At 39.4% G+C, this 27597-nt stretch overlaps 1 protein-coding gene across 1 annotated transcript; it reads left to right on the top strand.

Annotated features, from left to right (window-relative positions):
* On the top strand, window positions 1-27024 carry Slc25a46 (solute carrier family 25 member 46). Its single transcript, XM_032885470.1, has 8 exons — window positions 1-406; window positions 2556-2598; window positions 3979-4036; window positions 7350-7427; window positions 10033-10133; window positions 11913-11969; window positions 14636-14693; window positions 24824-27024. The coding sequence occupies exons 1-8, from the start codon at window positions 124-126 to the stop codon at window positions 25400-25402; spliced, it is 1257 nt and encodes a 418-aa protein (XP_032741361.1). The 5' UTR covers window positions 1-123; the 3' UTR covers window positions 25403-27024.
* Window positions 27025-27597: the final 573 nt, after the last annotated feature.

Consider the following 27597-nt stretch of genomic DNA (forward strand, 5'->3'; position numbering starts at 1 on the left):
CTTCCGGGTTCTAGCAGTGACTTCCGGTTGTCAGTCTCCAGACGTGCAGCGGCTGCGGCGGGGACGCGGTGGAGGCCTGGGCTCCGTGGGCCGGCCTCTCTCGTCCTCGTCCGCCCGTTCGAGATGCATCCGCGGCGCCCTGAGGGCTTCGACGGCTTGGGCTACCGGGGAGGCGTGCGGGACGATCCGGCTTTCGGCGGCCCCTTCCATGCGCGCTCCTTCGGTTCAGGGACGGAACTGGGCCACTGGGTGACAACACCCCCGGACATCCCGGGCAGCCGCAACCTGCACTGGGGCGAGAAAAGCCCTTCGTACGGTGTGCCGTCCGCGTCGCCGACGCTCGAGGGCCCCGCGGAGGAGCCCTTTCCCGGCGGCGGCGACGGCCCGCGGCCGGGACGGAGCAGCGGTGAGGGTGCGGGGCCAGGCCGGGCGGGTGGGCCGGCGGACTCCGGAAGCGCGCGCAAGGCCCGCCTTGGTTCTTGCACACGCAACCACACCCTCTGCCCTCCTTTCGTCCTCTGCCCTGAAGGGAGCCTCCTCCGCACGCGATTTGTGCTCGGGGAATCACCGCACTAGGTGACATCTCCATAGCCTAGGATGCATGAGTAGGAGAGTTTAGGAGCCCAGGAACGTTACCACTGGTGGCCTGAAGCAGCAAAGAAAGATTATTTACTGTCGTCAGAATTACTTTGGCAGGTGGATTTTCTTGATTTAGTTAATTGACTCATAGTGCTTTGGAAAGACGCCTTTTAGTCTAGGCAGATTAGGGTTGAAGCTTGTCTCTGCCAATCATAAATTTATTTTTAACCCCGGTTCCTCGTTTTTTCATCTCTTTAAGACTTGCCTTGTGACTGATTATTTCTATGAGAGCTAAATAAAATGAATAACGGAATAATGTAAACATGCACAGTAGGATAATTAATCTCCTTCACGTACCCTTTTTAACCATGGGAGTTCTGATTCTAGTTCCAAATCCACGGCTCTGTGAAGTTTTTCCTTCTCCTGATCTAAAACTTCCACTTAATTGTTAGAAACACTCATATAACTTGACTTTGTAAGCAATTACTCTTTATGGAATGTCATAGAGCTTCAGTTGTAACTACATATTCGGTTTAAACTATGTATGTTTAAGATCTGTTTTCTTAAAATGCAAATACCTGACTCTTTTCTGGGAATAACAGATTGTATCATTAAGTATTAAACATTCTATAAATAATCGTGGTACTCATTCCTCAGTTTTTATGGAAGTTCAGAAATGTGTGGTTGAACTGGAAGATCCTAATTATCAGTGAGTACAGGAAGAGGTAAAGGAAGGTCAGCGTGTCATCTTGTGTCACTAATCCAGGATGATATTGGAGAACTCTTTATGAATGAAGCTATAAATGGCATGATTTAAAACACAGGTATAATTGCTATAAAGTTACCATCTTAGGCAGTAAAGTTTTTAATCTTTTCTTAAATTACATCTCGATAGTTCCAAAGAGGGGAAACTGGTTAACACAACCAGTTTATTTTGAAGCTGTAAGCTGTTAGCAAGCGAGTGACTGTAAGTTTGCCAACAAGGAGAGCCTCACATAATTAACAGCATTAAGCCTTCCTAAAAGGTCACAATTTCTCTAGTATTTGTATGTGTAAACACACAGAAGAAAGCACTTCAACATGAAGCTTTCTAGCTTGTATGTCTTTCACGGTGAGGCAGGTAGCTGTTCCCAGAGTATGCTTACATGGCCTATTCTTAGGGTATTCACATCATAAAGGACCATCGCTTCATTGGAAGGACAGGGGAGAGAGAATGGCTTCTCAAGAATATTGATATTTAGTGTCTACTCCACTGGCTAAATTACCATTAGGAGTTTGGATTCGTTATTCGGGAGAAAGACTTCTATTTTGACGTGTAAATAGGAGTTTTCAGCTGTTAGTTTTCAGTAATGTAGAAGGGAGCATGTATTATACCTGTCCCAGCACAGTCTGTTAAGCAGCTGTTCTTAACTATTTAAAACTTAAGATCAACCTATATATATTGATAACACAGCGTTTTTTGAGAGATTTTACATGGAACGGTAGTCCTTCGGTGATAATAGATGACAAATTGTACAGCATAGGCAGTGAATTCCTTAGTGAATCAGAATGACCACAGGAAATTTTAGAATGATTGTAATCAGAAGTTAAAATCGGCAATGCTTAGGTTCTATCTGAATGTTAATTTGATATGCTCCATACACAGTTTTAGCACTTTTTAAGATCGTTGTCTTCGATAATAAAACTTTCAAAAAAATTTTTTTTTTTTTTTATTGGTTAACAGTCACGACTTACAACCATCCCGGATAGCAAGCCCTTGTGACAACAGTCCATTGGAATGAAAGTACTATTGTTCCTTTAAGAGGTCCATATCTTGGGATTTGCCATAGGCTCAACCAGAGTCGTTCACTATTTAAACTGACTCCCTATTCCGTATCAAGATCTGAGGTTTAAATGAACAGCATGTTACTCTAAAATCTTGGTTATCACAGTTAATATAATGCTGGTTATGAGTAATCTTATTCCTTTTATTTTAGAACAGTTGAATAGATTTGCTGGATTTGGTATTGGACTTGCAAGGTAATCTTAAACTTTTTAAATTTATTTTGAGTTTTTCCTTTAATTATAATATTAAATGATTAACATTTCTTTAGGTTTTAGTAACAGATTATGTACTTACCTTGTAGGAATTCATTATTTAGAATTCATAACTTGATGTTTTAAATAGTGGTGGAAACCAGTCATTCCATTGCATAAACACAAAGTAATTTTGTAGTGAATATGATAATAACTTTCATTAGCCTATCAGAATAGAATAGAATGTAATCTTTCTTCTCAAGGTGATAACACGATGAACATTTCCCTAAACATTGCAGTGGTACCCAGGAGGTTTTGCAGTGTGGAGGCAGGAGTTTCATTTTTAGGCACCATTTGGTGTTCAACCTCCTCCTTCTGTTTTGATATGTTTATAGTGGTCATTATAGGTAAGATCATTCATCAGTCTTATTTATGGTATTATGAATAAAAATTTCATAAATATTGGACTTGTGCATTGTTTATCCTTCATACCAGAGTGACCTTCATCATTTTAAATATCTTAACCAATAAAATGACCTCATTTACATATTAAAACCTGAGTGATATTAGTGTCAGCATGGATACAAAGATTTATTTTCTATTCTGCTAATCTTTTTAGCCTAATTCTTTATAGTTAAAGCTTTATACCATTTTATATAATGTTAATATATACGAATGCATATGTCACTTTAGAGCTTAAACCTGTAGCAGTAATTATTTTACAGGGAACATATTCAAAAGAAATATTTGATGCATAAAGTAGTATTTAACATGGTCATTAAAATTCCTATGATTTTTTTTTTTCTTTTTTTCGGAGCTGGGGACCGAACACAGAGCCTTGCACTTGCTAGGCAAGCGCTCTACCACTGAACTAAATCCCCAACCCCAAAAATCCTATGTCTTAAGTACCAAGTACATCAAAATAAGAATTTCTAAAATGAGGATCTTGGAAAGCAAATGACTCTTCATATGAGAATTTTGTTCATAGGACATTTTTAAAAGGGGAAGTTAAGGGGTTGGGGATTTAGCTCAGTGGTAGAGCGCTTAGCAAGCGCAAGGCCCTGGGCTTGGTCCCCAGCTCCGAAAAAAAGAAAAGGGAAAAAAAAAAATAAAAAAAAAGGGAAGTTAAATGATGTAGCATTTCTCATGTCAGAAACACAGATAGTATTTTCATTTTACTATAGATACTTACGAATTTGTGGGTCTAGATATCATTTATATTAAATTTATTGTTGGTATTATTTGAAGATGTAAAGGAATTAAATCCTCTTAATTGTGAAAGTGTGGGAGTAACTTCAGGTATATGTATGTTATAGATACAATCTGTAAATGACATATATAGACACATATATATGCGCACACATATAAATTATTTCTGTACAGTCTCTTTACAGAAAATGTACTGGCCCATCCTTGTATTGTTTTACGCCGCCAATGCCAGGTAAATGTAATTTCTTGGATTTGTAAGACAAGCCGAATTCTAATTAGAAGTATAGAATTCTTGTAAAATAACCTGAAATTGTGTACCCATTATCCTATGTGAAATACTCCAAAAGGTATAAAATATCAGTTTTCAAACTTTGCAGTCTTAAAAACTCTTCAAAATCTTAAAAGATCTTTTAGCAGGACAGTGAAGATGCTTTCTTATCTGGGTCATGTCTGTCAGGAGTCATGATTTCAGAAATGAAAACTGATGTTGGTAATGATCTAGTTTGTTAAAATAATAATGCGTTCATCAGATATTACCAAGCAGTCTTTACCAGATGTATGGTTTTTGAAAATGTCTTTACTGTCTGGAGCAACAGGAACCAGCTTCTCATGTCTGTTCTTCCAGTCAGTTTGATAATAGAATGTTGTTTTTAAAAGAAACAAGAATATCCTGTACATGATGTCCTTGAAAATAGGAGTATTTTTATTCTTTTCAGATACTGTGCCTTTTGAAGTTAACACTGAAACTTACTTTAAGGATTACGTGTAGTGTGAAATCTGAAGCAACCTAATTTTTTAAAAACTCTTAAATTAAAAGGGTCAACATTAATTTATAATGCATCTAATGCATTATAATATATATCCACACCTGATTATCTATCACCCTGTATTGGTTATTTGAAAATTGTTGATTCACTGACTTACGTGCCCAGGTTGTAAAACACTGAATACCAAAATTCATCTCCATTGAAAGACCCACTTAGCTCACAAGAAGTCTGTAATCCTTGTACATTTTTAATGAGATATACATTCCCACAAAAACTTTATAAAAAATTTTATTAAAATGTGTTAATAATAGAAAACATAAAATACGACATTTCATACATGTCTATGATGTTCTTTGATTTTTCCTGTCCCATTTACCTTTCCTTGTCCTTCCTCCTGCCTTCTACTTGTCTTTTTCTTATTCCCTATTATTTCTTTAATTAACAAAACTCCTGTATTCTGTAGATGAGAAAATATATAGTATTTGTCTGAGTCTAGCTTTTTTTGCTGACTCAGATCTCTTAGTTCCTTCAGTGTTTTTTTTTTTTTTTTGTTTGCATAATGAGAGAGAGAGAGAGAGAGAGAGAGAGAGAGAGAGAGAGAGAGAGAGGAGAGAGAGAGAGAGAGAGAGAGGGGGAGGAGAGAGGGAGGGAAGAGAGAGCATGAGCATGAGCGCGAGCATGAGCGCGAGCACGAGCACGTGTGTGTACAGGAGTTCTGGTTTAAGTTTTCACGAGGACCTCTAGCACTTCCCCCTGCAGCAGCACTGAATGAGTTCTTTCTCCTCACAGTCACCAGCACTTGTTCTGCTTGTTTTCTTCGTTATAGCAGCTCTAGTAGGGGTGAGAGGGAGTCTCAGTAGGTTTTGATTTATATTTCTCTGGTATATAGTGAATCTTTTTTCTTGAAATTTTTTGACCATTAGTATTTTTTTCTCTAGAAAACTTTTTTTTTCTTGCCTACTGATTGATTGGATTATTGGGTGTTTGGTGTTTAATCTTTTCAGTTCTGTATGTGTTCTGGACAGTTGTTTTCTTATCAGATGTCTCACATTGTGTAAGCTTTGTTTACTTGGCTGATCAGAAGCTTTTTAATTTATGCTGTCCTATTTGTCAATTTGTGTTTTTATTCCTGCATTATTAAAGGCCTTTTCAGAAAGTTCTCACCTATGTCAAGATTTTAAAGTGTATCCTATGTGTTCCTCGGCCAGAATCAATGTTTTAACTCTTATTAAGGTGTTTCTCATTGGTACTTGGAGAAAAATTGATAACAAACAAACACCCTAAGAATGTTCTGTTCCTCCCTCCCTCCCTCACTCCCTTCCTTCCTTCCTCTCTCCCTCTTTCTTTCTCTGTCTGTCTGTCTCTCTCTCTTTTTATATGTATATGAGTGCTTTACACACTAGAAGGGGGCATCAGATCTCATTACAGATGGTTGTAACCATGTGGTTGCTGGGAATTGAACTCAGGACCTAGAAGAGCAGCCAGTGCTCATAACTGCTGAGCCATCTCTCCAGCCCTCCCCCCACATTTCCTTCCTTCCTTCCTTTCTTTCTTTCTCTCTCTCTTTCTCTCTCTCTTTCTTTCTTTCTTTCTTTCTTTCTTTCTTTCTTTCTTTCTTTCTTTCTTTTTAAATAACAAAACAAAAAAACAAGCTCGCCTTGTTAATTTATAAGTACCCATTTGGTCTGAGTATGTAGGTGAATGGCTGAGCATGTAATAGGCCCTATGTATCAGTATTACAAGGGGAAGATGTATAATCTCAGGTGTAACGTAATATAGTATGTATGAAAGTAATACTTTGACAGAGTATTTTTAAAAAGAAAAAAATGATGTTCTGTGATGAAAAGTGTCTAAGTAGGTTGATTGCAAATACATCATGTAAGAATTTTGTCTCATGACAACCATCTTCCCTATGTAACACAAAATATTAACTAGAAAGGTGATGTGTGGGTTGGGGATTTAGCTCAGGGGTAGAGCGCTTGCCTAGCAAGCACAAGGCCCTGGGTTCGGTCCCCAGCACCGAAAAAAAAAAAAAAAAAAAAAAAGAAAGGTGATGTGTACCTATAGACTAGGATTACTTAGTTACCCTTTGTATTTCTCCACCGAGGGTACTCTTAAAGGAAGATTTCTTGTCCTTCTTGTGAGAATCCATGGTGAAGAACATAATAGAAAACATACAACCGATGCTTCTGCCTTGATATTTACCATTGCTCTTATGCTCATAGCACGTTATCAGCAGTGGGAAAGGTAGATGGTGCTGAGAATAACTGAGAGGCTATGTTGAACCTTCCAGGCCTATGGTAAAGTAATGAAGCCCTCAACAGGAACTGGCCTGTGTGGTAGCAGGTGCTACCATGTGACTTAAATTCTTTGTAAAATAATTTTCTCACATAAGACAATCTAAATCAGTACAAATTGTGGCGATATTACATGTAATCCAGTATACGTCGTTTTGACATGTTTGGCTGGTTTATAATTCATCCATTGATCCTAAGCTATAGTTTAAAAAATGCTTGGCCAAATAAGTATGAGTATGAGATTTAGGTCCAGAGCTTAAAACCTTACCTCTCAAACAGCAAAGTCCTCTTTGTGGTTTTCATTACTGGGTATTTTATGTTCTAGTGTACACATTACATTTATATCGCTGTATGCACAGCACTTAATACTTATTTGAAGTGGTTATTATTTGATTCTAGAACTTAACTGTTATTTATGCTAAACTTGACATTTTTGTGGTCTTAGTATTTCTTGAGAGAACAAAAATATATATTTTTACAGGTCAATTACCATGCTCGGCATTACCATCTCACTCCATTTTCAGTTATCAACATTATGTATAGCTTCAACAAAACTCAGGTGAGACTCTATTAATGCTATATATTTAAAGTGGTAAGAATTAAAGTAAGAATTCTCCTTTGAGTCTTTCAGAACTTCACTTAATTCAATGAACTTGCAACGACCTGTGCTAAGTTCCAAGAGTTTAGCATCAGGTAAGGTAAATGCAATCAAGAGATTTCTGATTCAGTCCTAGAGACAAGAGTGTCAGCAGACGCTTGTGGTCCAGTATGAGACTATAAAGTACTGATTAACAGGTAGGAAAGAGGTACACAGCACACTTACATGCTTACTAGTTTTCTCATTGCTGTACCAAAATCCCTGACAGCATCTAAGGAGGGAAGGGGTTATTTCGATTTGAAACACTGTCATCGTGACAGTGAGGACATGGAGGCCTGAGCTCAAGGTAGCTGATCACACTGAGTCCGTAGTTGGGAAGCTCTTGATGCTGCCAATCTTTAGGGTGAGTCTTCCTCCTCAGTTAAGCATTTCTGTTTACACTGAAGATTCACCTTCACAGCTGAGCTTGAACCCAGGGTACGATGTGGGAAAGTGGTTGAAAGGAGATACTGACTTCCATACTTATACTGAGTTGTCAGAAAGTCTGCTTCTTAATGCTGAGGTAATGGTTTTATATGTTGATATTCAAAGGCAAAAGTAAAAGAGTGGTTATAATTTGGGGACTAGATATGCAGTATAATAGAACCTTGTAGCAGAGGTTGAGGGTAAGAGGAGGATGAAAAAGAACCAGAGAAGAGCAGCATCACAGAGGGCCCTCTGGGGTCTGCACTTTATTGTAAGGATTACAAGAGAACCACTGATGTGCTCCAGCAGTGACTCTCAGCTTGTAGGTCACGGGCCCGGGGAGGTGTCCAGCAGCCCTTTTGTAAGGGTCAAGTAGCAGATATCCTGCATATCAGATATGTAAAAAAAATGGCAAAATTATAGAAGTAGCAGTGAAAATAATGTTATGGTTGTGGTCAGCACAGCATGAGGAACTGTATTAGAGTATGTCACTGTGTCCGAGTAATAAGTACATGGTAAACAGATTGTGTGCATCAGAATTTATTTATTTTTGTTGAGGGTTTCTTTGTGTACCCTGGCAGTCTTGGAACTTGCTCTGTAGATCAGGCTGTCTCCTAACTCAGAGATCCACTTGCCTCCGTCTCCCTAGTACTGGGATGAAAGGCATAAACACTACCTAATTAAAATCTAAATTTTGTATGTTTGACTTCTAAGAACTTTTCCACATAAATATTTGTGATCATATGTAAACATGTATATGCAAGGATATTATTTTGTGGAATTTCATATAATAATGAGCCCAAATAGCTGGGCAGTAGTGGCACTCTCCTTTAATCCCAGTACTCTGGAGGGAAGGCAGAGGCAGGTAGATATCTGAGTTCAAGGCCAGCCTGGTCTATAGAGTGATTTCCTGGATAGCGAGAACTCCACAGAAAAATCCCATCTCTCAAAAGCCAACACACAGAGAGAGGGGTGGGTGGGTGGGGGTGACTTGGAAAAATAAATGAGTATAGAAATTACCCTATCTAGCAGTGGTGTCAGTACAGTAACATTTAGGTGGCAAAACACCAGGTGGCCTTTACAAATAAGAGACTATCTCTGTGTGTACCAATATGGAATGGTTGCTGATTTTTTTTTTTTTTTTTTTTTTTTATCGTTCAAGGCACATCTGCCAAGAATGAACAAATGAAAAAATGGTCTATCTTTCCGTGCAGACAGATATTCTGTTATGTGCGGAACTGACTCTGGAGGATGGAAGATAAAAGCTTTTGGGGGACTGGAATGAAAAAGAGATACATTTTCTCTTGATACTATATCGTTTCTTTTAACTTTACAATGTTGCTATTTTATTTTCTGGCTCACTAATAATATAGATAATAATGATAGTAACAACACTATGGAGTTATTGTAGCAGAAACAGTGAACTGTTGCAGTGTTAGACTTAAGTAATAACTTAAGGACGAGAAAAGTAGATTTAGGAGAGGCTGAGAACTTATAGAACTTTGGTTGATTACATAGGAAGAATAAGAAATGCATGATTTAGGCACATGAAGGAGTTGTTGAGGAAAATAGGAACTCCAACAGAGAAGGGAAAGAAATGGGGCTAGTGGCTATGATGGAGTGAGGCTGGGGAAATAGGAAATTTGGGATATCTGTAGGTCACAAACAGCTGGATTTGTGGGGAGTTGAATGTAGAGGTGTCTGAGGTTTTTAAATAAGCTAGCCAGTCATTTTAGAGCACTTAATTAAATGGAGAATCTTAGTTCATCTTAGTCTAAACTAGACTTCCACAAAACATTAACAATCGAGGGCGCTGTTCTGGTACAGCCTTGGGGTCTGGGACTTGGGAGGTTGAGGAAGGAGCATCAGGAGTTCAGGGTGAGTCTCAGCTACATAGGCCATCCTGGGTTATGTGCGAGTGCCTCAGGAGACCAAGAACAAAGTGGTAGAAACCCAGTTAGTTACAGTTCTGTAAGATTTATGTAAGAGTAATGCCTTACTAGGAAATACCAGCAAACCTCCTGTATTTTCATTAAGGACTTCTGTGTTTTATATTTAAGCATTAACAGAATTATTTTTATTGTTTTTGTTTTGATTTTAGGGACCAAGAGCCCTGTGGAAAGGAATGGGAAGCACATTTATTGTTCAGGGAGTCACACTTGGAGCAGAAGGCATCATTAGTGAGTTTACACCTTTACCAAGGTACATGTGTAGCCTTTTTTTCCATATTAGTTTTATATTAAATTTTTGTCAAATATGGAAGCTAATATCTTGAATTTGAAAGCTTGTCTGAAAAAGCCCAGAGAAGGGAGGACAGTAAAGCTGCTGCTGCTTCTTTTTTTTAAAACTTTTTTTAATTGAATATTTTATCTATTTACATTTTAAATGTTATCCCCTTTCCCCTCTGCCCCTCCCCCTCCCCCTGCTTCTATGAGGTGCTCCCCCTCTCACCCACCCACAAGCTTCTTTATATACCTTGCTGAGTAAGTGTGTGGTAGGGTGCTCTGTGTCCTGCTACTGTCTGCTGACCTGCCTTTCATTCCTCTGCTGTGCACCAGCAATGCCAGCCCCGTGGGAAGCAGGAGTGAGGAATTAACCTCCTCTTTATGTAGCTCATTTGGTTATAAAACATTGTCTGATTTGTGTACAGTTAACCCCCTTAAGATTCCCAGGCATATGTAGTTGGGAGAGAGAGAGCAGACCAATGTAGGGAAGCTGAGTGTCTCTTCTGCGGTCAGATTCAGCCGTTACTTGTTGCAGGAAAGACAGCACTGGACTCGAAAGCCCCAAGAAAACTGCGCTGTGAGTGTCCTACAGTTACGGCTGTTGGCAACAAGGCGCTCAGACCAGACATGAAAGGGATGCTGACAGGGTAGTGAGCAATTGTACTTTGTTGGCTACTCTTTGGCGTGATGTTTTCTGTAGTATATTTTTCTGAATGAACTCACGGATAGTGTTAAAGGTTTGGAAAGTTCTGGGTTAATTATCTAAAGGATATGTTATCTTGATTGCTAAGAAGGGAGTAAGTTGAAGGTCTAACTGGTGTTGCACATGTACTCAGTGTTGGGATTTAATCTTTGTAAGGAAAGAAACAAAGGCAAGAGCTAAGAGCAACACTTTTTCCCATGTGTTGCCCTCAAAGGACTGTGTAGTCTCAGCATTCCTTTAATACAGCTTTCCTAAAGGTTAGCAGCCAGCCAAGTCCTCTTGACTCGTATTCTAAAAACTGAACGTCTGTGCTTGGCTAACTTTAATCTGTAATGCTTTTTATGTCACAGGGTATGTTCAAAAGTGCAGATGTGTCCTCTCTCTCTCTCTCTCTCTCTCTCTCTCTCTCTCTCTCTCTCTCTCTCTCTTTGAGGCTTCCCACCTCATACACAGAGATCTATAAAAAAGTTGACAAAGTGCAGGGCATTCAGTTTAGTAGTGTGCAAAAGTTCAGTGACTGCAGTAATAATATTTGTGGTTCAGCTTCTGGCTACAATTAAGTTTCAGGACCATAGGCAACAACAGTGAAAGTGTAAAGTTAGCTATGTGGAGAGAGGTAAAGAAGGGAGATTGGAGTAGACAGACCGGTTCCAAAGTCCCAGAGCCATATGATCAGGGGGTACGTATGGGAAACACATCTTGTCCGGAGCATTTCTGATCAAAGAATTCTATCCCTGCACGGTTTTAGAAAGCAGAGGGTGCTGCTGCACAGCTAACTTTCTCTTCTTCATTCAGTCAGGAGCCTAGCCATGAATCCACCCAGTCTTGAAACCTCCTCACAGATAGGGCTGGAGCCTTGTCTCCTGGGCCTTCTTACCTGTCACTCTGACACAGGAGTAGCCATCATGTCACCATCACCGCAGCCTCTGTCAGCAGACTCACTCACTGACTCTTTGAACCACAGTGTCAGAAGGAAAACCCATTTTACAGACTAAAACAAAATGTTTTAAGTAATGTAGTTTTGTTTTATTTACATTTATTTTTACATTTTAGGGAGGTTTCACACAAATGGAACCCTAAACAAATAGGTGAACACCTTCTCCTGAAATGGTAAGCTTTTTTAATTAATATTTTTATTTATTTAAAAGGTCCCATCGCAGGTTGGGGATTTAGCTCAGTGGTAGAGCGCTTGCCTGGGGCAAGCGTTAAGGTCCTGGGTTCGGGTCCCAGCTCTAAAAAAAAAAAAAAAAAAAAGAAAAGAAAAAAAAAAAAAAAAGTCCCATTGCCTTTTCCCTTTCTGAGGAGAAGGGGAGTGAAATGGTAAGTTTTAAAAATGACATTGTTACCAGAAAGTTTTATTAGCTTTTTAGTGTTAGAACTGAAAAAAAAAAAAATTCTTATGCCTAATATAGTCAAGGTGGTTAGAGTGTTAAGATAGAGTTTTGAAGAGTAAGTAATAAAAGGCTTAGGGGTAAGTCTTTAAATACACATGGAATAATAATAATGACAACAACAACAATAATAATAATAGTGGTAGCAGCAGCAGCAGCAGCAGCAGCAGCAGCAGCAATAAGCAATCCTGAAATACACATGCTGCTTAAAGTAATTTTTAGGCATTTGAAAGATAAGAGTCTTGGCTCGGCTTAGATCCTTTCTCTTTTGTTCTTTCTCCAGGGGCGGGGTGGGTGTGTGTGTGTTTGCGTGTTTGGATGCACTTGTGTGCATGCGGAGGCCAGAGTGTCCTCAGGAGCCACCAACAGTATTTTTTTAATTTCTTTAAAAATTTATTTCCACCAAACGCTTCAGTTCCCTCTCATGGAGATCCTCCCCCATTCCCTTTGTGTTTCCTGTGTAGTTCTGGCTGTCCTGGAACTCGATCTGTATTCTAGGCTAGCCTTGAACTCCATTGCCTCTGCCTTCCAAGTGCTGGGATTAAAGGCGTGTACCTCCACTGCCCAGTTCATGGTCCTGTTTTTAAGATTATAATTACATATAATTACATCATTTCCCCCTTCCCTTTTCTCCAACACTTCCCATGCATCCCCTACCTTTCTTTCATTCAAACCCATCGCCCTTTTTCCTTATTTGTTAGTTGGTGTATGTTCGTGTTTCTGAATACATAAATACGACCTCGTCGGTCCATATAATGTTACTTATGTGTATATGTTTTAGAGACGATCACTTGGTATCCGGCCATGTGTGGTTCAGACTAGGATAGTTAGACTGGGCTAGGGGCACTGGATGTAGAACCTGGGTTTAGGGAAAGGTGTGGATGGAGAGTTCAGGATGACCCACCAGGCTGTATCCTGGGGGAAGATGTGGGGAATTGAGTATGGTTTCAGGCCATCAGTTGGAGTGCTGTCTGGGGTTACTGACTAGACAGAGCAGCCAGCACACCCTGCTCTACATACCCAGCACCGATGTTACAAATGCATGCTACTGTGCCTGGCTTTGTACTGCATGCTGTGGAGCATTCTCGGGTCTTCACGCTCCCACGGCAAGTGCTTCACCAGCTTTGAGTTCCCCAGCTCTTTAACCTAGGTTAAAACAAAAAGTTACGGTTGAATATGAAGAAGCCAAATATCTGAAATCCAAAATACACCAAATTCTGAAGAGTTTGAACACCAACATGACATGTCAAGTGTCTTGATTTCTTTAACTGGATCGATCCCATTTAATAAGGGATGGGGTATCAGAAAATAGCCACACAGAAAATACTGTGCAAAAACACCAAAGTCACTTTTGGTGTATAAAAGTATAACACAGAGATTTAATTTTGTATCTAGACTTAGGTCCTGTCCCCAAGATATCTCGTTACTTCTATGCAAATATCCCCAAATCTGAAACACACGTGGTCTTGAGCATTTTTGATAAAAGGGTATTAAACCTGTGTCTTATTAATCAGAGATAGGAATGTATGTATTTGTTGAAGAGAGAGCTCAAAATGACAGTCACATTGCAGTGTGCCGTAAAGGGACTAGTGATTTTACATCAGTAACTACCTTTACGGATTAAAAGGTTATTCCGTTTATCTGAAGAATTAGAAGTTCTCTAGCTTGCTGACTCCCTCTGGGTCAGTCCAGCACATAATTACTTACCGATGTTCCATTAACCTTGGAGGTGAGTACTTACTAGGATCTGGCCCCTAAGGGTGCTGGTTAGGTTGGTCTCACCCATGAAAGGATTTTAAGTAACTACACTTTGCAGGCTTGCAAAGTTGTGATGTGATCACACTGATAAAGAACCAGCTTTGGAAAGCCATACAACATTAGTTTTTCATGGTAGAAGGGAACTTTTCTTATAGCTGTAGGCTGGCTTAGTTCTGCTGATGGAAATGTAGAAGTGGAAAAGGATAATAGGTAAGTAACATAAAGCATTCCTTTCCGGCCATCACGAGACTCTAACTATGATACAGTTGTTCATCCAAAGGGCTCAGAAACATTTCAGGGAGTACTAGTTATATGCAAGTCGATGTCAGAACAGTTAACCACAAAGGGGCTACACTCGGCTAAAGGTACAAGCTAGGTTTTCTGTTTTTGGATTTTTTTGGCAGATCGTCTTTGTATTATTGTTACTTTTTTATATCCGTCTATTCAATAAAGTACCGTTTTTCAGTGTATTGAGTAAAATCACTAGTTCCAAAGGATAGTTGAACATTTAAAAAGATCACTTTAGGTTTGAATGTGCATTTAGGTGAGTACATTAAGACATCTTGGAAGTTTATTGTAATGATCTTACGTTGTTGCGCTTGATACAGTTTGGTTTAATTTCTGCAGCCTAACGTACATGGTGGCCATGCCTTTCTATTCAGCAAGTCTGATCGAAACAGTACAGGTGAGCTGTTCTTTATTGGAACCTTTTTGTGAGTATTTTTAGAATATTTAAGTGTGGGGTTGGGGATTTAGCTCAGTGGTAGAGCGCTTGCCTAGCAAGCGCAAGGCCTGGGTTCGGGTCCCCAGCTCCAAAAAAAAAAAAAAAAAAAAAAGAAAAAAAAAAAAGAATATTTAAGTGTACTATATGTCTGATTTTAAGTGTTCATTTCACAGATACACTTATTTATGACATACTAACACAGGTCTAATATTTATGCTGCAGATTTGGGTCACACTTACGGTTTAGTTGTTTCCTCCCTTCCATATACAGCTATACTCTTCACTTAGGTATCTCAGAACCTAAACTGTGACTTGTTGTATATGTTATATCAATTTAATACGCTTATGGCTTATCTTAATGGTTAATAATAATGTTTGAGCATAAGGAATAATCATCCTCATAGTAAGTTGTAGTACCTGTAGATAATTTACTACACAGCATATTTTAAAAATATCCCTCTGAAGGAACATTCAGTTGCTTGTTTTTACTGTTTCTAACCACACGGTGGCACTTCAGATACATTGAAGTACATTTTACAGCTTCACTGTCTTTCATAGGTAAAGCATAAGATGGGAGGGCTTATACAGTTTGTGTTCTGTTTCCAGCATCCGATCTTCAAGAATACTTCCCCACCCGTGTTAGTGCCTGCTCTGTAAACTGCTTGCTGCGACAGCCTTGCCTTTCTGGGTTTTGTTTTTTTGTTTTTTTTCTCTATTTTCTGTTCCCACTACATCATTAATCTCCAATGTTCTTGTTGTTAGAACTAACTTTGGTTAACTGAAATTAACATCTCATGACTAAAACGTATTTGTCCTTTCACATTGGATGGTATTGTGTAGTTCACAGAATTAGAAATCTGTCAGGCCAGGAGCCTGATATAGCTGTCTCCTGAGAGGCACAGCCAGAGCATGTCAAATACAGAGGCGAATGAATGCTAGAGGCAACCACTGAACTGAGAATGGGACCCTCATTAGAGGAATTAAAGAAAGGATTGAAAGAGCTGAAGGGGCTTGCAACCCCATAAGAACAACAGTGCTAACCAACCAGAGCTTCCAGGGACTAAACCACCACCCAAAGACTATACATGGATTAACCCTGGGCTCCAACTGCATATGTAGCAGAGAATAGCCTTGTTGGGACACCAGGGAAGGAGAAGCCCTTGGTTCTGCCCAGGGTGGACCCCCTAGTGTAGGGGATTGTTGGAGGTGTGTGTACGGGGAGGGGAACACCCTTATAGAAAGAAGAAGGGGAGGGGAGAGGGTAGGGGGCTTATGTCTGGGAAACTGGGAAAGGGAATAACATTTGAAATGTAAATAAAAAAATATCAAATAAAAGAAAAAAAGATTAAGATTAAAATGTGGATCAGAAAAAAAAGTCTGTCAGGCAATCTCAGTTTAAAGATAAGAAAAAGCTATCAGAAAGATGAAAATTTAAGGCAAAATTCCTAAGCACATGCTGTATCAGGAAAGAGGCTTTGGCTTGGGACAGATTTGCCACAGTCACATTTGTCTACTTAAATTGGAACTGTAACTTTAGACAGTTTCTTAGAGATCTTCTTAAACTTGTAATTTTATCTTCTATGGAATAGAAGTAGTGTTTAGTGACTAGTCTCTATTCATGTAAGTACCCAGGTTACAGAAATGGATTTCCTCTGTGTCTGTTTGGACACTGTTCCTGCTGTGTTCTCTGTGTCTCACTCTTAGTGCCCTGCTCACCTTCTTGTGTCCTTTGTCTGCAGACAGTTTGCTTTCTTTTCTCAGGCTTTTCGTTCCCTCAGGGCGATCACTGGAAGAGCCGCTGTTTGAAGTGCTTGAACAGGAACTACTTCCCTGTGGTTTGTCCTTTATCCAGTATCCTTGAATCCCATCTATGTGCACTTGAAAAGTTAGTGTTTCAAAGTTATACTGGTTCAGTCCCTTTCTTAAAATAAGGGTCCATATTGATTTTTCATGATCAATTTCAGTCTTCTCGGTATAGTATTGTAACAAAATTTTTATTGACTTTGCCTTTTCATTGTATTTTCTTTAAATTTATTTTCTTAAGAAACAACCTGTTTCAGATAGGGTCTTAGACTCATGTAACACAGTAGCAAAAAATACTGATCTTCTACTTCTGTAGCACTTAAAAGCTCGTAGGGAGAATAGACATTAATATGTATGACATAGCTGAAGTCTGTAAGGAAGTGATTGTTGAAGAGCAGAACCAGGATGATGTAGTGTGGGTAAAAAGGGCAGTTAATATTTTTGAAAGCTCAGGTGAAGCCTCATTGAGAAGGTGATATTAGAAGGTCTAAGCCTGAGAAAGACATGAAGAACATTCTGAGCAGAGGGAAAGTAAGCTAAGTAGGATTGTATCACCTGGTTTTGGTGAGTTGAAAGGATTGACTTTGATAAGTGAAGGGGAAATGGTTCGGTAGGTTAGAGGGGACGAGGGCCCCGTTATAATGCACACTGTAGTGCACTGTAAGCGTTCAGCCTTACTTTAGAGCAGAGCTTCTCACCTTCCTAGTGCTGTGATGCCTTAATGCAGTTCCTCATGCTGTGATGAAACCATAAAATGATTTTGTTGCTACTTCATAACTGTAACTTTGCTAGTATTGTGAATTCCAGGCTGGCCTCAGACTTGCCAGATAACCTTGAACTTCTGAACCTCCAGTTTGCAGCTCCCAAGTGCTGAGATTACAGGGATACGCTACCATACCTGGGTTTCTGTAGCACTGGACACCTAACCGAGGACCTTATGAGTTCTGGATAAGGATTTTACAACTGAGCTACGTGTATCTCCAGTCCCTTGACTGTTTTTTTCTTTTCTTTTTTTGATGATACGTAAATGTAATCTGGCAGTAATTCCCATTAACTATGATTTTGAAAGCAGAATTGAATTGATTGACTTCCATAGTTGCCTCCCAGGCCAGGCCAGCATTGTCTCTTCCCTGGAGATTTACAGTAGCTTTATAAGTATAGCTCTTACCTTCTCTTGTCACAGCTCTCGTCACTGTTGGTACAACAGACAGTATTATTTTAAAGCATAAATTGTATCAATTTGATCTTTTGCTTAAAACTAAGCATTTATTTCCCATGTGAACAGATACCATCAAAGACCAACTTGGTCAGTCAATGAATTTTATTAGGGTTTTATAGAAATATAGGTGAGGGGTTACTTACAGCAACAGAAATGACACAAAGACATTTGCATCACCAAAGCCTACCTTGGCGTGGGTGACAGCTCACAAAGTTGGGAACCTGGAGCTCAGTACACAGTTTGCAGGCAGCACGATCAGTTGGAAAGTGCCCTCTCCAAGTGACATGGTCTAAACCTTTTTCAGGTAACTCGTCTGGTTTCTGCTTCCTGGCAGTTGGTTTGGTCCCACAATCTTCTTTGCAACTTGTCTGGTTATAGAGTCTTCTTTGCATCACAACTTCACTCCTTGGAGAGTGATTCTCAGCTTTTGCTGTTTACTCTGGTAGGGAGGGGGCTAGTGAGTCTGGTCAGTTTCAGGGACTCCTGAAGGTATTTTGAATTGTTTACCTTCCTGTTTTAGGAGCAGATGCAGGATGGAATGTGTCTTAGCTAGGGTTTTACTGCTGTGAATAGACACCATGACTTAGGCAAGTCGTAAAAAGGACAACATTTAATTGGGACTGGATTACAGGTTCAGAGGTTTAGTCCATTATCATCAAGGCAGGAACATGGCAGCATCCAGGCAGGTTTGGTGCAGTAGGAGCTGAGAGTTCTACATCTTCATCTGAGGGAGAACTTCATTGTTAGGAGAAGACTAACTTCTAGGAAGCTAGGAGGATGTTCTTAACCCCCACCTTCACAATGACACACTCCTTCCAATAAGGCCACATCTCCTAATAGTGCCAAGCATATACAGACCATCCCAGAATGTTTCAGTCTAGGAAGCTGCTGCAGAACAACTGTATACATGATATTTTATACCAACTCCATTTTTATAAGAGGCTGACGTGATGCTTAGGGGGAGTTCACTGTAGTAACAGTTGCTGCACAGCCAGTAAATTGAGAAGACGGGATTAAAATGGACACCTCCGGGATCTTTAAGCACCTTCCATGCTTCCTCCCTCATTGTTGCTTCTTAGTGCTCTAAGGAGTTCCTTTAAAAGAGTTGAGGCAGGCTCTCTACTTTCTCCTCCACCATATCCCACTTCCGTACTAGAATCGCTGTCCACTTCATTCCTGTCTCCCCCTGCCCCTTTTCTGTTATTTTTGAGGCTGTAATATATCACACCATTTTTCCTTCCCTTTCCTCCCTCCAAACCTTCTCGTATATCCTCTTTGCCCCTTTTCAGAGTCATGACCTCCTTTATTTGCCGTTACCTTCATATATGTATATGTGTAGATATATATATTCCTAAATATAATGTCTCAGGCTGGGTAATGATACTCATATGGATGTTTCCAGGACTGACTGACCATTCGGCATTGGCTAATGCACTGGTGTGCTTCCCTGGAGAAGACGGTTTCTCCCTCTCTCAGCATCCTCAGTTGCCCGTAGTTCCTTGTGCAGTATTGATGCCTCATGGGCTTCCCCCATCCACTTTGGCATTTCTGCTGCTGTGTCCTGTTCAGCTCCTGTTTAGAGAGTCACGTTGGTGATACCTTATGGGTGTAGCTTCTATATTACCAGGAGACACAATTTCACAGCAAGGCCCCTGATCTGGCCTTTTAAATCCTTCTACCTCTTCTGCAGTGTCCATGAACGTTAGGTGTAGGAGTGATGTGTAATGTGTCCATCCACTGCAACTGGGCTCCACAATTCTGCCGTTTTTATATGTTATGATTTTCTGTAATGGTCTCCATCTAATGTAAAAGATTGTTTCTTTGTTAAGGATCAAGTACTACAGTTATCTGTGGGTAAGGACGACTGTTTGGATCGTTTCCCGAGTTTACGCTGCTTTAGTAAGGTGGTAGTTGCAGGTTCTGCCTCAAGGCCCATGAGTGATTCCTTGTGAGTCGTTGTTGCCTCGGTTTCAGCACCAAGCATGCTCTCCTCTGGTTACAGGTTAAGGCTTATTTCTGTGGCTCGTGGGCATCAGAGCTGGGTTGGTTGCTCCCTTCCTCTGGCAGCTTGTATGGCAGCTTCTGGTGCTATGAAAGCTACTCTTCTCCCTGTTTCTGGAGTGTCTGACTTTGAGCCGTTGGGACTTTCCTTCACCTTTGGGAGGGGACCAAGAGCAGTAGCACTAGGCTGTGTGTTGTGAGAGGGTCTTATACAGTCCTGGCTAGCAGCACAAAGAACTTCTCATGTCTGCTATTGGGATTTCTGCTAGGTGGTCTTTGTCTCTTGGAGGGAGCATTGTCACGCAAGATGAGAAAAGTTTATTTAAACTATACACGTATATTTATACACAGAATTCTGTGTATTATAATTTATAAAAGATAATAATATGATTCTTCTAACTTTTTCAGACATCCTTATTACCCTTTCCCTATTTTACCCTTCTCCCTTTTCTGTAGTACTTCCCCTCTCCCTTTCCTAAATGGCCTTACTTTCCTGTTTCCCTGGTCAGACCACTGTATGCTGCTATTCCTCTCTACCCTCCTTGTGCATTTACCTCCCTCCCCACTCCTGTAGAGAACCCCACTTCTGATTTCCCTGATTGGATCACTTAATACTGTGCTTTTTTCTCTGTTGCTCCCCAACCGCTTGCCCTCCCTCCCTTTTACTCTCCTGGTTTCTGCAGTTAGTATTGGATAGGTACTCTCATCTGAAGATTTGGAGCTGGGAGCCACTAATGAGATCTCTCTGCCCCCATCCCACGCCCCCCACCCCCCGCCTCGCTCCATCTGGATCCCTTCACACAATAAGATCTTTTTAAGTTTTGACTATTTACCTGCAAAGGTCACCATACCATTTTCTTCACAGCTGAGAACTATTCCACTGTGTATACGCACCACACTCCATTATCCATCAGTCGCAGGAGTTTTAGGTTGTTTTGGTTTCCTGGCCTGAATAGAGCAGCAGTGAACATGACCGGGCATCATCTGTGGACTAGGATGTCCGATCCTTCGGGCATGTGCCAAGGTGTGGTGTAGCTTGATCATATGGAGGGTTTATTTTTAAATATTTTGAGAAATCTCCACACTGATTTCTATACCGACTGTATGGGTTTGCAGTTCTACAGATAGTGAATAGGCTCATCTCCTCTGTTTGTTTTAGGTTGGTTTGTCATGTTAATTTTGGCCATTCTGATTGGGGTAAGAGGAAACTCAAAGTTGTTTTGATTTGCAGTTCTCTAATAGCTGGGACAGTGAGCAATGAGCATTCTTTTGAGATCCTTCTTAGCCACCCCTTCCCTCTTCTTTTTCATTTGAGAACTCTGTTCAGGTTCCAGGCGGAGTTCTTTGACAGCTATACCTTTTGTCAGATGTGTAGCTCGCAAAGATTTTCTCCTATTCTGTGCACTGCTTCTTCCCCCGGTTGTTTCTTTAGCTGTTCAGAACATTTTGTTTGATCAAGTCATCCTGTCAGTTCTGGGGCAAAAGAAGTCCTGTTCAGGAAGCCCTTTCCTATATCTATATCCTCTAGGATACTTACTGCCTGGAACAAGTGTCAGTCTTTCACGTTTAGGTTTCTGATCCATTTGGAATTAGTTTTTGTACAGGGGATAGATATGTGCCTAATTTAATCTGCATATGGACACTGAATCTCCCAGAACCGTTTGTTGAAGCTGCTTTCTTTTGTCCAGCTCATGTTTTTGGCATCTTTGTCAAATATCAAGTGCCTGAAGTTACAGGTGCTCAGGTTTGGATCTTGAGGTTGTCTCTCCCGTGGCCTAGAAGCCTGCTTTTGTGCCAGTCCTGTATTGTTTCTATTGCTGTGGCTCTGTAGTGCATCTTAAGATCTGGAGTGGTCATTCCCCTACCTTCATTTTCTGCTCAGGGCTGTTTTGGCTCTCTGGGCTCTTTGTGGTTCTATATGAATTTTTGGATAGTTTTGCTTTGTTTATTTTTGACTGTTTTTAGTGTGACTCAGAAGTTTTGTTATGTTGTGTTTTCATTTAGTTCTTGGAAATTTTTTTATTTCTTTCTTGATTTCATCTTTGACTCATTCATCATTCATTAATGAATTGTTTAATCTCTATGAATGTATAATTACTAGACTTTTATTTGATATCAATTTTTAAGTATTATGGGCATATTAGATACAAGGAGTGATCTCAGTCTTTTTGAATTTGTAAAGATTCGTTTTGTGTGTCAGGATGTGGTCTGTTTTAGAAAACCTTCCGTGTGCTGCTGAGTGGATTGTGTGTTGTTTGGTGTTTGGGCAGAATATTCTTCAGACATCACTTAAGTCCATTTGGTGCATTATGTCAAGTAATTCTGATGTTTGTCTTTTTATTCAGATGACCTGTCTATTGGAGAAAATTGAGATCACTTACTATTAATGGAGTGACGCTAATCTGTTTTTAAATGCAGTTGTATATATTTTTATCCAGTTGGGTTCTCCAGAGTTTGGTGCATGCATGTTTAGGATGGTAATGTATTCTTTATTAACTGTTTCCTTGATTAGAATGTAGCAGCCTTTTCTATCTCTTTGGATTAGTTTTAATTAAGTCTGTTTTGTTAGATATTAGAATGGTGACACTCACTTGTCTCCTGGCCCCATTAGGTTATTTTTGTCCACCCTTTATCTTTGTCTTTAAAGCTAAGATGTGTCTCCTGTACGCAGGAGACACATGGACTTTGTTTCTTGCTCTACTCAGTCAGCTCATGTCTTTTGCTTGGGGAATTCAGGCCATGGCATTTAAAGTTAATTAACATGGGCATGTTAATTGTGGTCACTGCATTGTTGATTTTTGGTGTTGTTTGTGTTCTCAGTGTTATCTATTTTAATAATTATGGCTTTGTATTTGTTTCTACACTCTCCCTGCTATGCTGATTGTTTTTTTATTCATCTTGGAATATAGTGTCTTAGTTACTGTTTTATTGCTGTGAGGAGACAATCTGACCAAGGCAACTTATAGGAGACAGCATTTAATTGGGGACTTTCATGAGTACAGCATGAGAGGATTAGTCCATGATTGATATGGCAGGAAGCAAACAGACCTGGCACTGGACCAGTAGCTGAGAACTTTACATCCTGATTTGTAGGCAGCAGGCAGAGAGAGAAAAAGAATGAACCTGGCATTTTTAAACCTTAAAGCCCACCCTTGGTGACACAGCTCTTCCAACAAGGCCACATATCCTAATCTTCCCCCAAAAGTTCCACCCACGGGGGGCAAAGCATTCTAACATATGTGCCTATAGGGGGTGGTCACTCAAATCACCACATATTGATTTTTTTTTTTTTTTTTTTTTTTTTTTTTTTTTTTTTTGGTTCTTTTTTTTTTTTTTGGAGCTGGGGGAACCCAGGGCCTTGTGCTTCCTAGGCAAGTGCTCTACCACTGAGCTAAATCCCCAGCCCTCACATATTGATTTCTATATTTTCTTTAGGTTTGGTTTGTTGGATATACATTTTTAGGATGTTTATATGATGGAAAGTTTGTGACAGATAGTTTTGCTGGGTATATTAGTATAGGCTGTCCATTATAATCTTTTAAGACTAGGAATATGGAATGGATTGCTCCTGAGTCTCCTGACTTTCAAAGTTTCTACTGAGTTGTTTTGATATATTTTTCTTTGTACATGACTTGCATTTTTTTCATGCAGCTTTCAATACACTTTCTTTGTCATGTATTCTCTCTTTTAACTAATTTTCTTTTCTCCTGTCTCTTTGGTGTTCTGTATGCTTCTTATATCTGTATGTCGGTATCTTTTCTTAGTTTAGGGAAAGTTTTCTTCTGTGATTTTGTTGAAGATTAGATCTATGTCTGTGACTTGGAATTTCTCTCTCATCTTTGCCTATAATTTGTAGGTTTAGTTTGTTTCATGATATTCCACATTTCTGATATGTTCCTTCTCTGTGTCTAATTTTTTTTAATATTCTGCTTATTTGATCTAGATCCTGTGCTTTTATCTTCAAGTCCTAATATTCTATGTTCTATTTGATTTGTTCTACTAATGAGACTTTCCTGTGAGTTTTTTTTTTTTTTTTTTTTTTTTTTTTTTTTTTTGGGGCTGGGGACCGAACCCAGGAGTTTAACCGCTCTACCACTGAGCCAAATCCCCAACCCCAACCTGTGAGTTTTCTAACTGCAGTCTTCTTCAGTCATTCTATCTTTTATTGAATTCTGTTCTCAAGTTCTGGATTGTCTTAATCAATTCTGTCAGCCTTATGTTTATATTTCTTGGGTATTAAATTCTGAATCCTTGGGTTTACCTAGGTAATTTGCCTTGGCAAATATTTATATGTGACCGGTAGGTTTTAGAGAGAAGATACTGGCTTGGTCTTTCATATTTTGGAATTTTTGCAATGAGATCTAGTCATGTGGTCTTCTTCTCTTTGCTTAGTTCTAAGACTGATATGGACTGAATAGGTTGAGGTAAAAGCAGGGATATCAGGGCAGGTTCATCCTAGAGGTTGGAAATGGCTTGGGTGGAAAGGAGACAGTGACTCCTGTCGAAGGGACTGGGATAGTAGACAAGATGTACTTCCTGGTCCAAGCCTGAAGTGTGGAGCTTGATTCTCCTGAGAGGAAAGGTTGGTTATAGCATGAAAAGGTTCTGTTGGAGGAGGAACAGGTAAAAAGAGTTGCATAGTGGGATGAGGAAGCAAAGGGTTGACTATGGAGGTAGACTATGTCCTGCTCATTGCTCATTGTGGTATTTGTTTTGAAAAAGAATGTAATGCTAATCCAATCTCACAGCTGAAGCTGGTAAATCATGGATGTTTCTCTTCTTTCGTGAATACAGTTATCTCAAAGGAAACTAATAACAGTATTTTCCATGGCAATTTAAAAATTTTTTTAAATTGATGGGTTTAGAGAGAGCACTCAGTGGTAAAGAGCACTAACCACTCTTCCAGAGGACTGGGACTCAGTTCTCAGCACTTCAGTTCCAGGGGATCTGATGATCTCTTTTGGATTCTGCAGGCAGGGCACAGACATGGTGCAAAGACATACATGGAGTAAAACAACCATATACATGAAACAAATAAAATTGTATCTTTTTCATCACTTTTGTTTCAGAGTGAGATAATCCGAGATAATACTGGCATCCTGGAATGTGTTAAAGAAGGAATTGGACGGGTGATAGGCTTGGGAGTGCCTCACAGCAAACGCCTTCTTCCACTGTTTTCATTGATCTTCCCAACAGTGCTGCATGGAGTTCTCCATTACATCATCAGCTCCATCATTCAGAAGATTGTCCTTCTAATTCTGAAGAGAAAGACCTGTAGTAGCCACCTAGCCGAGAGCACTAGCCCCATGCAGAATATGCTGGATGCTTATTTTCCAGAACTTATTGCTAACTTTGCCGCCAGCCTTTGCTCTGACGTGATACTTTACCCATTGGAAACAGTTCTGCATCGTCTTCATATTCAAGGAACACGCACAATAATTGACAATACAGACCTTGGTTATGAAGTACTTCCAATTAATACGCAGTATGAGGGAATGAGAGACTGTGTAAATACCATCAAGCAGGAAGAAGGAGTGTTTGGTTTTTATAAAGGGTTTGGTGCTGTTATCATACAGTATACATTGCATGCAACCATCTTACAGATTACCAAAATTATTTACTCCACACTTCTTCAGAATAGCATTTGAGATTTAGGTTCTGTGATTGGCTGATCCAAAAGATGTGGTCTGGATAATTTGCTATGACATTTCAAGTAATAAAAGTAAAATACTGCGTGGAAAGAAATGGGCTGGGAATTAAGACTGTGGAAAAGCTCATGCTGATTATTCTGACTTCTTATTTTTCTTAAGGCATAGATACATAGATACATATATATAATACTGGATCAAAACAAACCTTTCCAAAATTAAAAACTTAATAAAGGTAATACTTTAAATTTAAAATGTAAAGTTACATTTTAGTATAACACTCATGCTGAAGTAAAATTGATCCTGGGTAGAAACAAAAATGTATCAAGTATAAAATGAAATTGCAATGACTTGAATCTATTTTACTGACTTTAATGTTTGTTATATGTTTGTTTAACTTGGATTTAGGTCATTGTGTTAATTCTTGAAGCAGTGGATAGTGTTGGATTTTACCTTTAAGCAAATAGATTATATCATCATTGAAAACAAACCTTAAGATTAGATTTGGCACTGTGTAAGCAGTGATTGAAGGGTTCTAAATTGTATTTAACCATTTTATTTGCTGTATATATTTATTATATGGAGTCGTGTGTGTATTTGTGTCCAGGTAACTTGGGATTTCCTGCATCCCTGCAAGTTTTCATTGACCAGTTTATTGCATCAAGTGAAGAGAAACACTTTCTGCTTGAACATCAAGAATAAGACATCACAATGCCAGAAAATAGCTTTCTTGTCTGCATCATATCCGGTGTTGCAGTGTCAGAAACTTGAAATTTGTCACATGCTTGTGACATCGGGATCATCAGATGATTTCTAGAGTTACTTTTAAAGATACCTAACAATCATGGCAGCCATTACCGTTTCCACACGTATCTAAGGAGCCTAGCTTGTCCTTCATTTCTAAAAGAACTTATCCTAGAGGGAGCAAGGTGAAAGTTCTCCTGGGATCTGTGCCTCCTGCTCACCATAAACAATCACTGCACTCTTTCTTTTTTCGTGTGTGTGTGTGTGTGTGTGTGTGTGTGTGTGTGTGTGTGTGTGTGTGTGTGTGTAAAGTTTTATTCTCCAAATAAGCTACCATGAAGATAAAAGTGAACATTCTTGTTACTTTTTATTTAAACTTGCTTGGATAAGTACTGATTTAAAATACAAACTTCATAGGAAATTCGCCCTTATGTTTTATGGAGGAGGGGGAGGAGTCACTATATTTCAACAAATGAAACTTGTTAATCGGTTTAATAAAGTCGATGTGGGAACAGTGGATTAGACTTTGTAATGAAGTGATGTATAGTTCCTGACCACTCATGCAGCATTTAGCATTTCATTTCTTCATGGGTGTGCTCAAGTTTACAAACACTGAAGTACAGTGCCTGCAGGTATCACTCAATCTCGAATGCATGCAAACTAAAACTGATGTAATGTGTTAAGTGTCACAGAGTGTGTGTACCTCGACCGATCAGAGTGGGAGCTTAACGTGGATGTGAAAAGCATGAAGCAGTGTGTAAGTAGAAGCTGTCCTTCCAGTCTGCGTGTTAATTCTGAAGTCTCTGATGTGATGTCAACTCTTCAATTCCTCAAAAGGGAAATAAATGCTGTTGATCACATTTTGATTTTATGGTTAATCTCGTAACGTGTGTTTCTCTGTGTATCAATGGGGTTAACATTTTTTTATTGACTAAGCCGCTAAGGTTTTAGATGTTTATAGTCACCTTCCTCAGAATCTGCTAGGTTTCTCAGAAAAAAAAAAAATGGTTAGAACAGTCTAAATGGAATAAAATATTTACTAGGTAAATTTTGTAGAATTTTCCACATATCTAAAGATTAGATATTAAAGGATTACTTATTGACAGTCACCATGAATCTAATAATATAAATTTATTGCATCTGAAGTCAAAATACTGTAGCTGAACAAAATACATGATTGGTCTCATTTATTGTTTCCTTGCAGAAATTCCCACAAATTACCTTAAAAACTAAATTTGGAGAATGCTAAATAAGGTCTTTTTTTTTTTTTTTAAACTGGTTTTTCAAATTTGTTAAATGTAACCTTTGAAAGTCAAACACATTTTAGCTGGCTAATGTTTCCCAGTGAATTAATACCTTTTATACTCAGTATGACAGATAGCCCCATGGATGTGATTCTATTAAGAAGAATGTGACAGAGCAGTCACTCGCTGATTGTGCAAAAAAGCTTC

Source organism: Rattus rattus, chromosome 15, assembly GCF_011064425.1.
Source record: "Rattus rattus isolate New Zealand chromosome 15, Rrattus_CSIRO_v1, whole genome shotgun sequence".
Taxonomy (NCBI): Eukaryota; Metazoa; Chordata; class Mammalia; order Rodentia; family Muridae; genus Rattus; species Rattus rattus.

Coding starts and splice junctions, on each gene's coding strand:
- Slc25a46 (XM_032885470.1), top strand. CDS start 124: ATGCATCCGCGGCGCCCTGAGGGCTTCGACGGCTTGGGCTACCGGGGA. Junction 2,599..3,978: donor TTTGGTATTGGACTTGCAAG/GTAATCTTAAAC, acceptor ATTTCTGTACAG/TCTCTTTACAGAAAATGTAC. Junction 4,037..7,349: donor TTTTACGCCGCCAATGCCAG/GTAAATGTAATT, acceptor ATATTTTTACAG/GTCAATTACCATGCTCGGCA.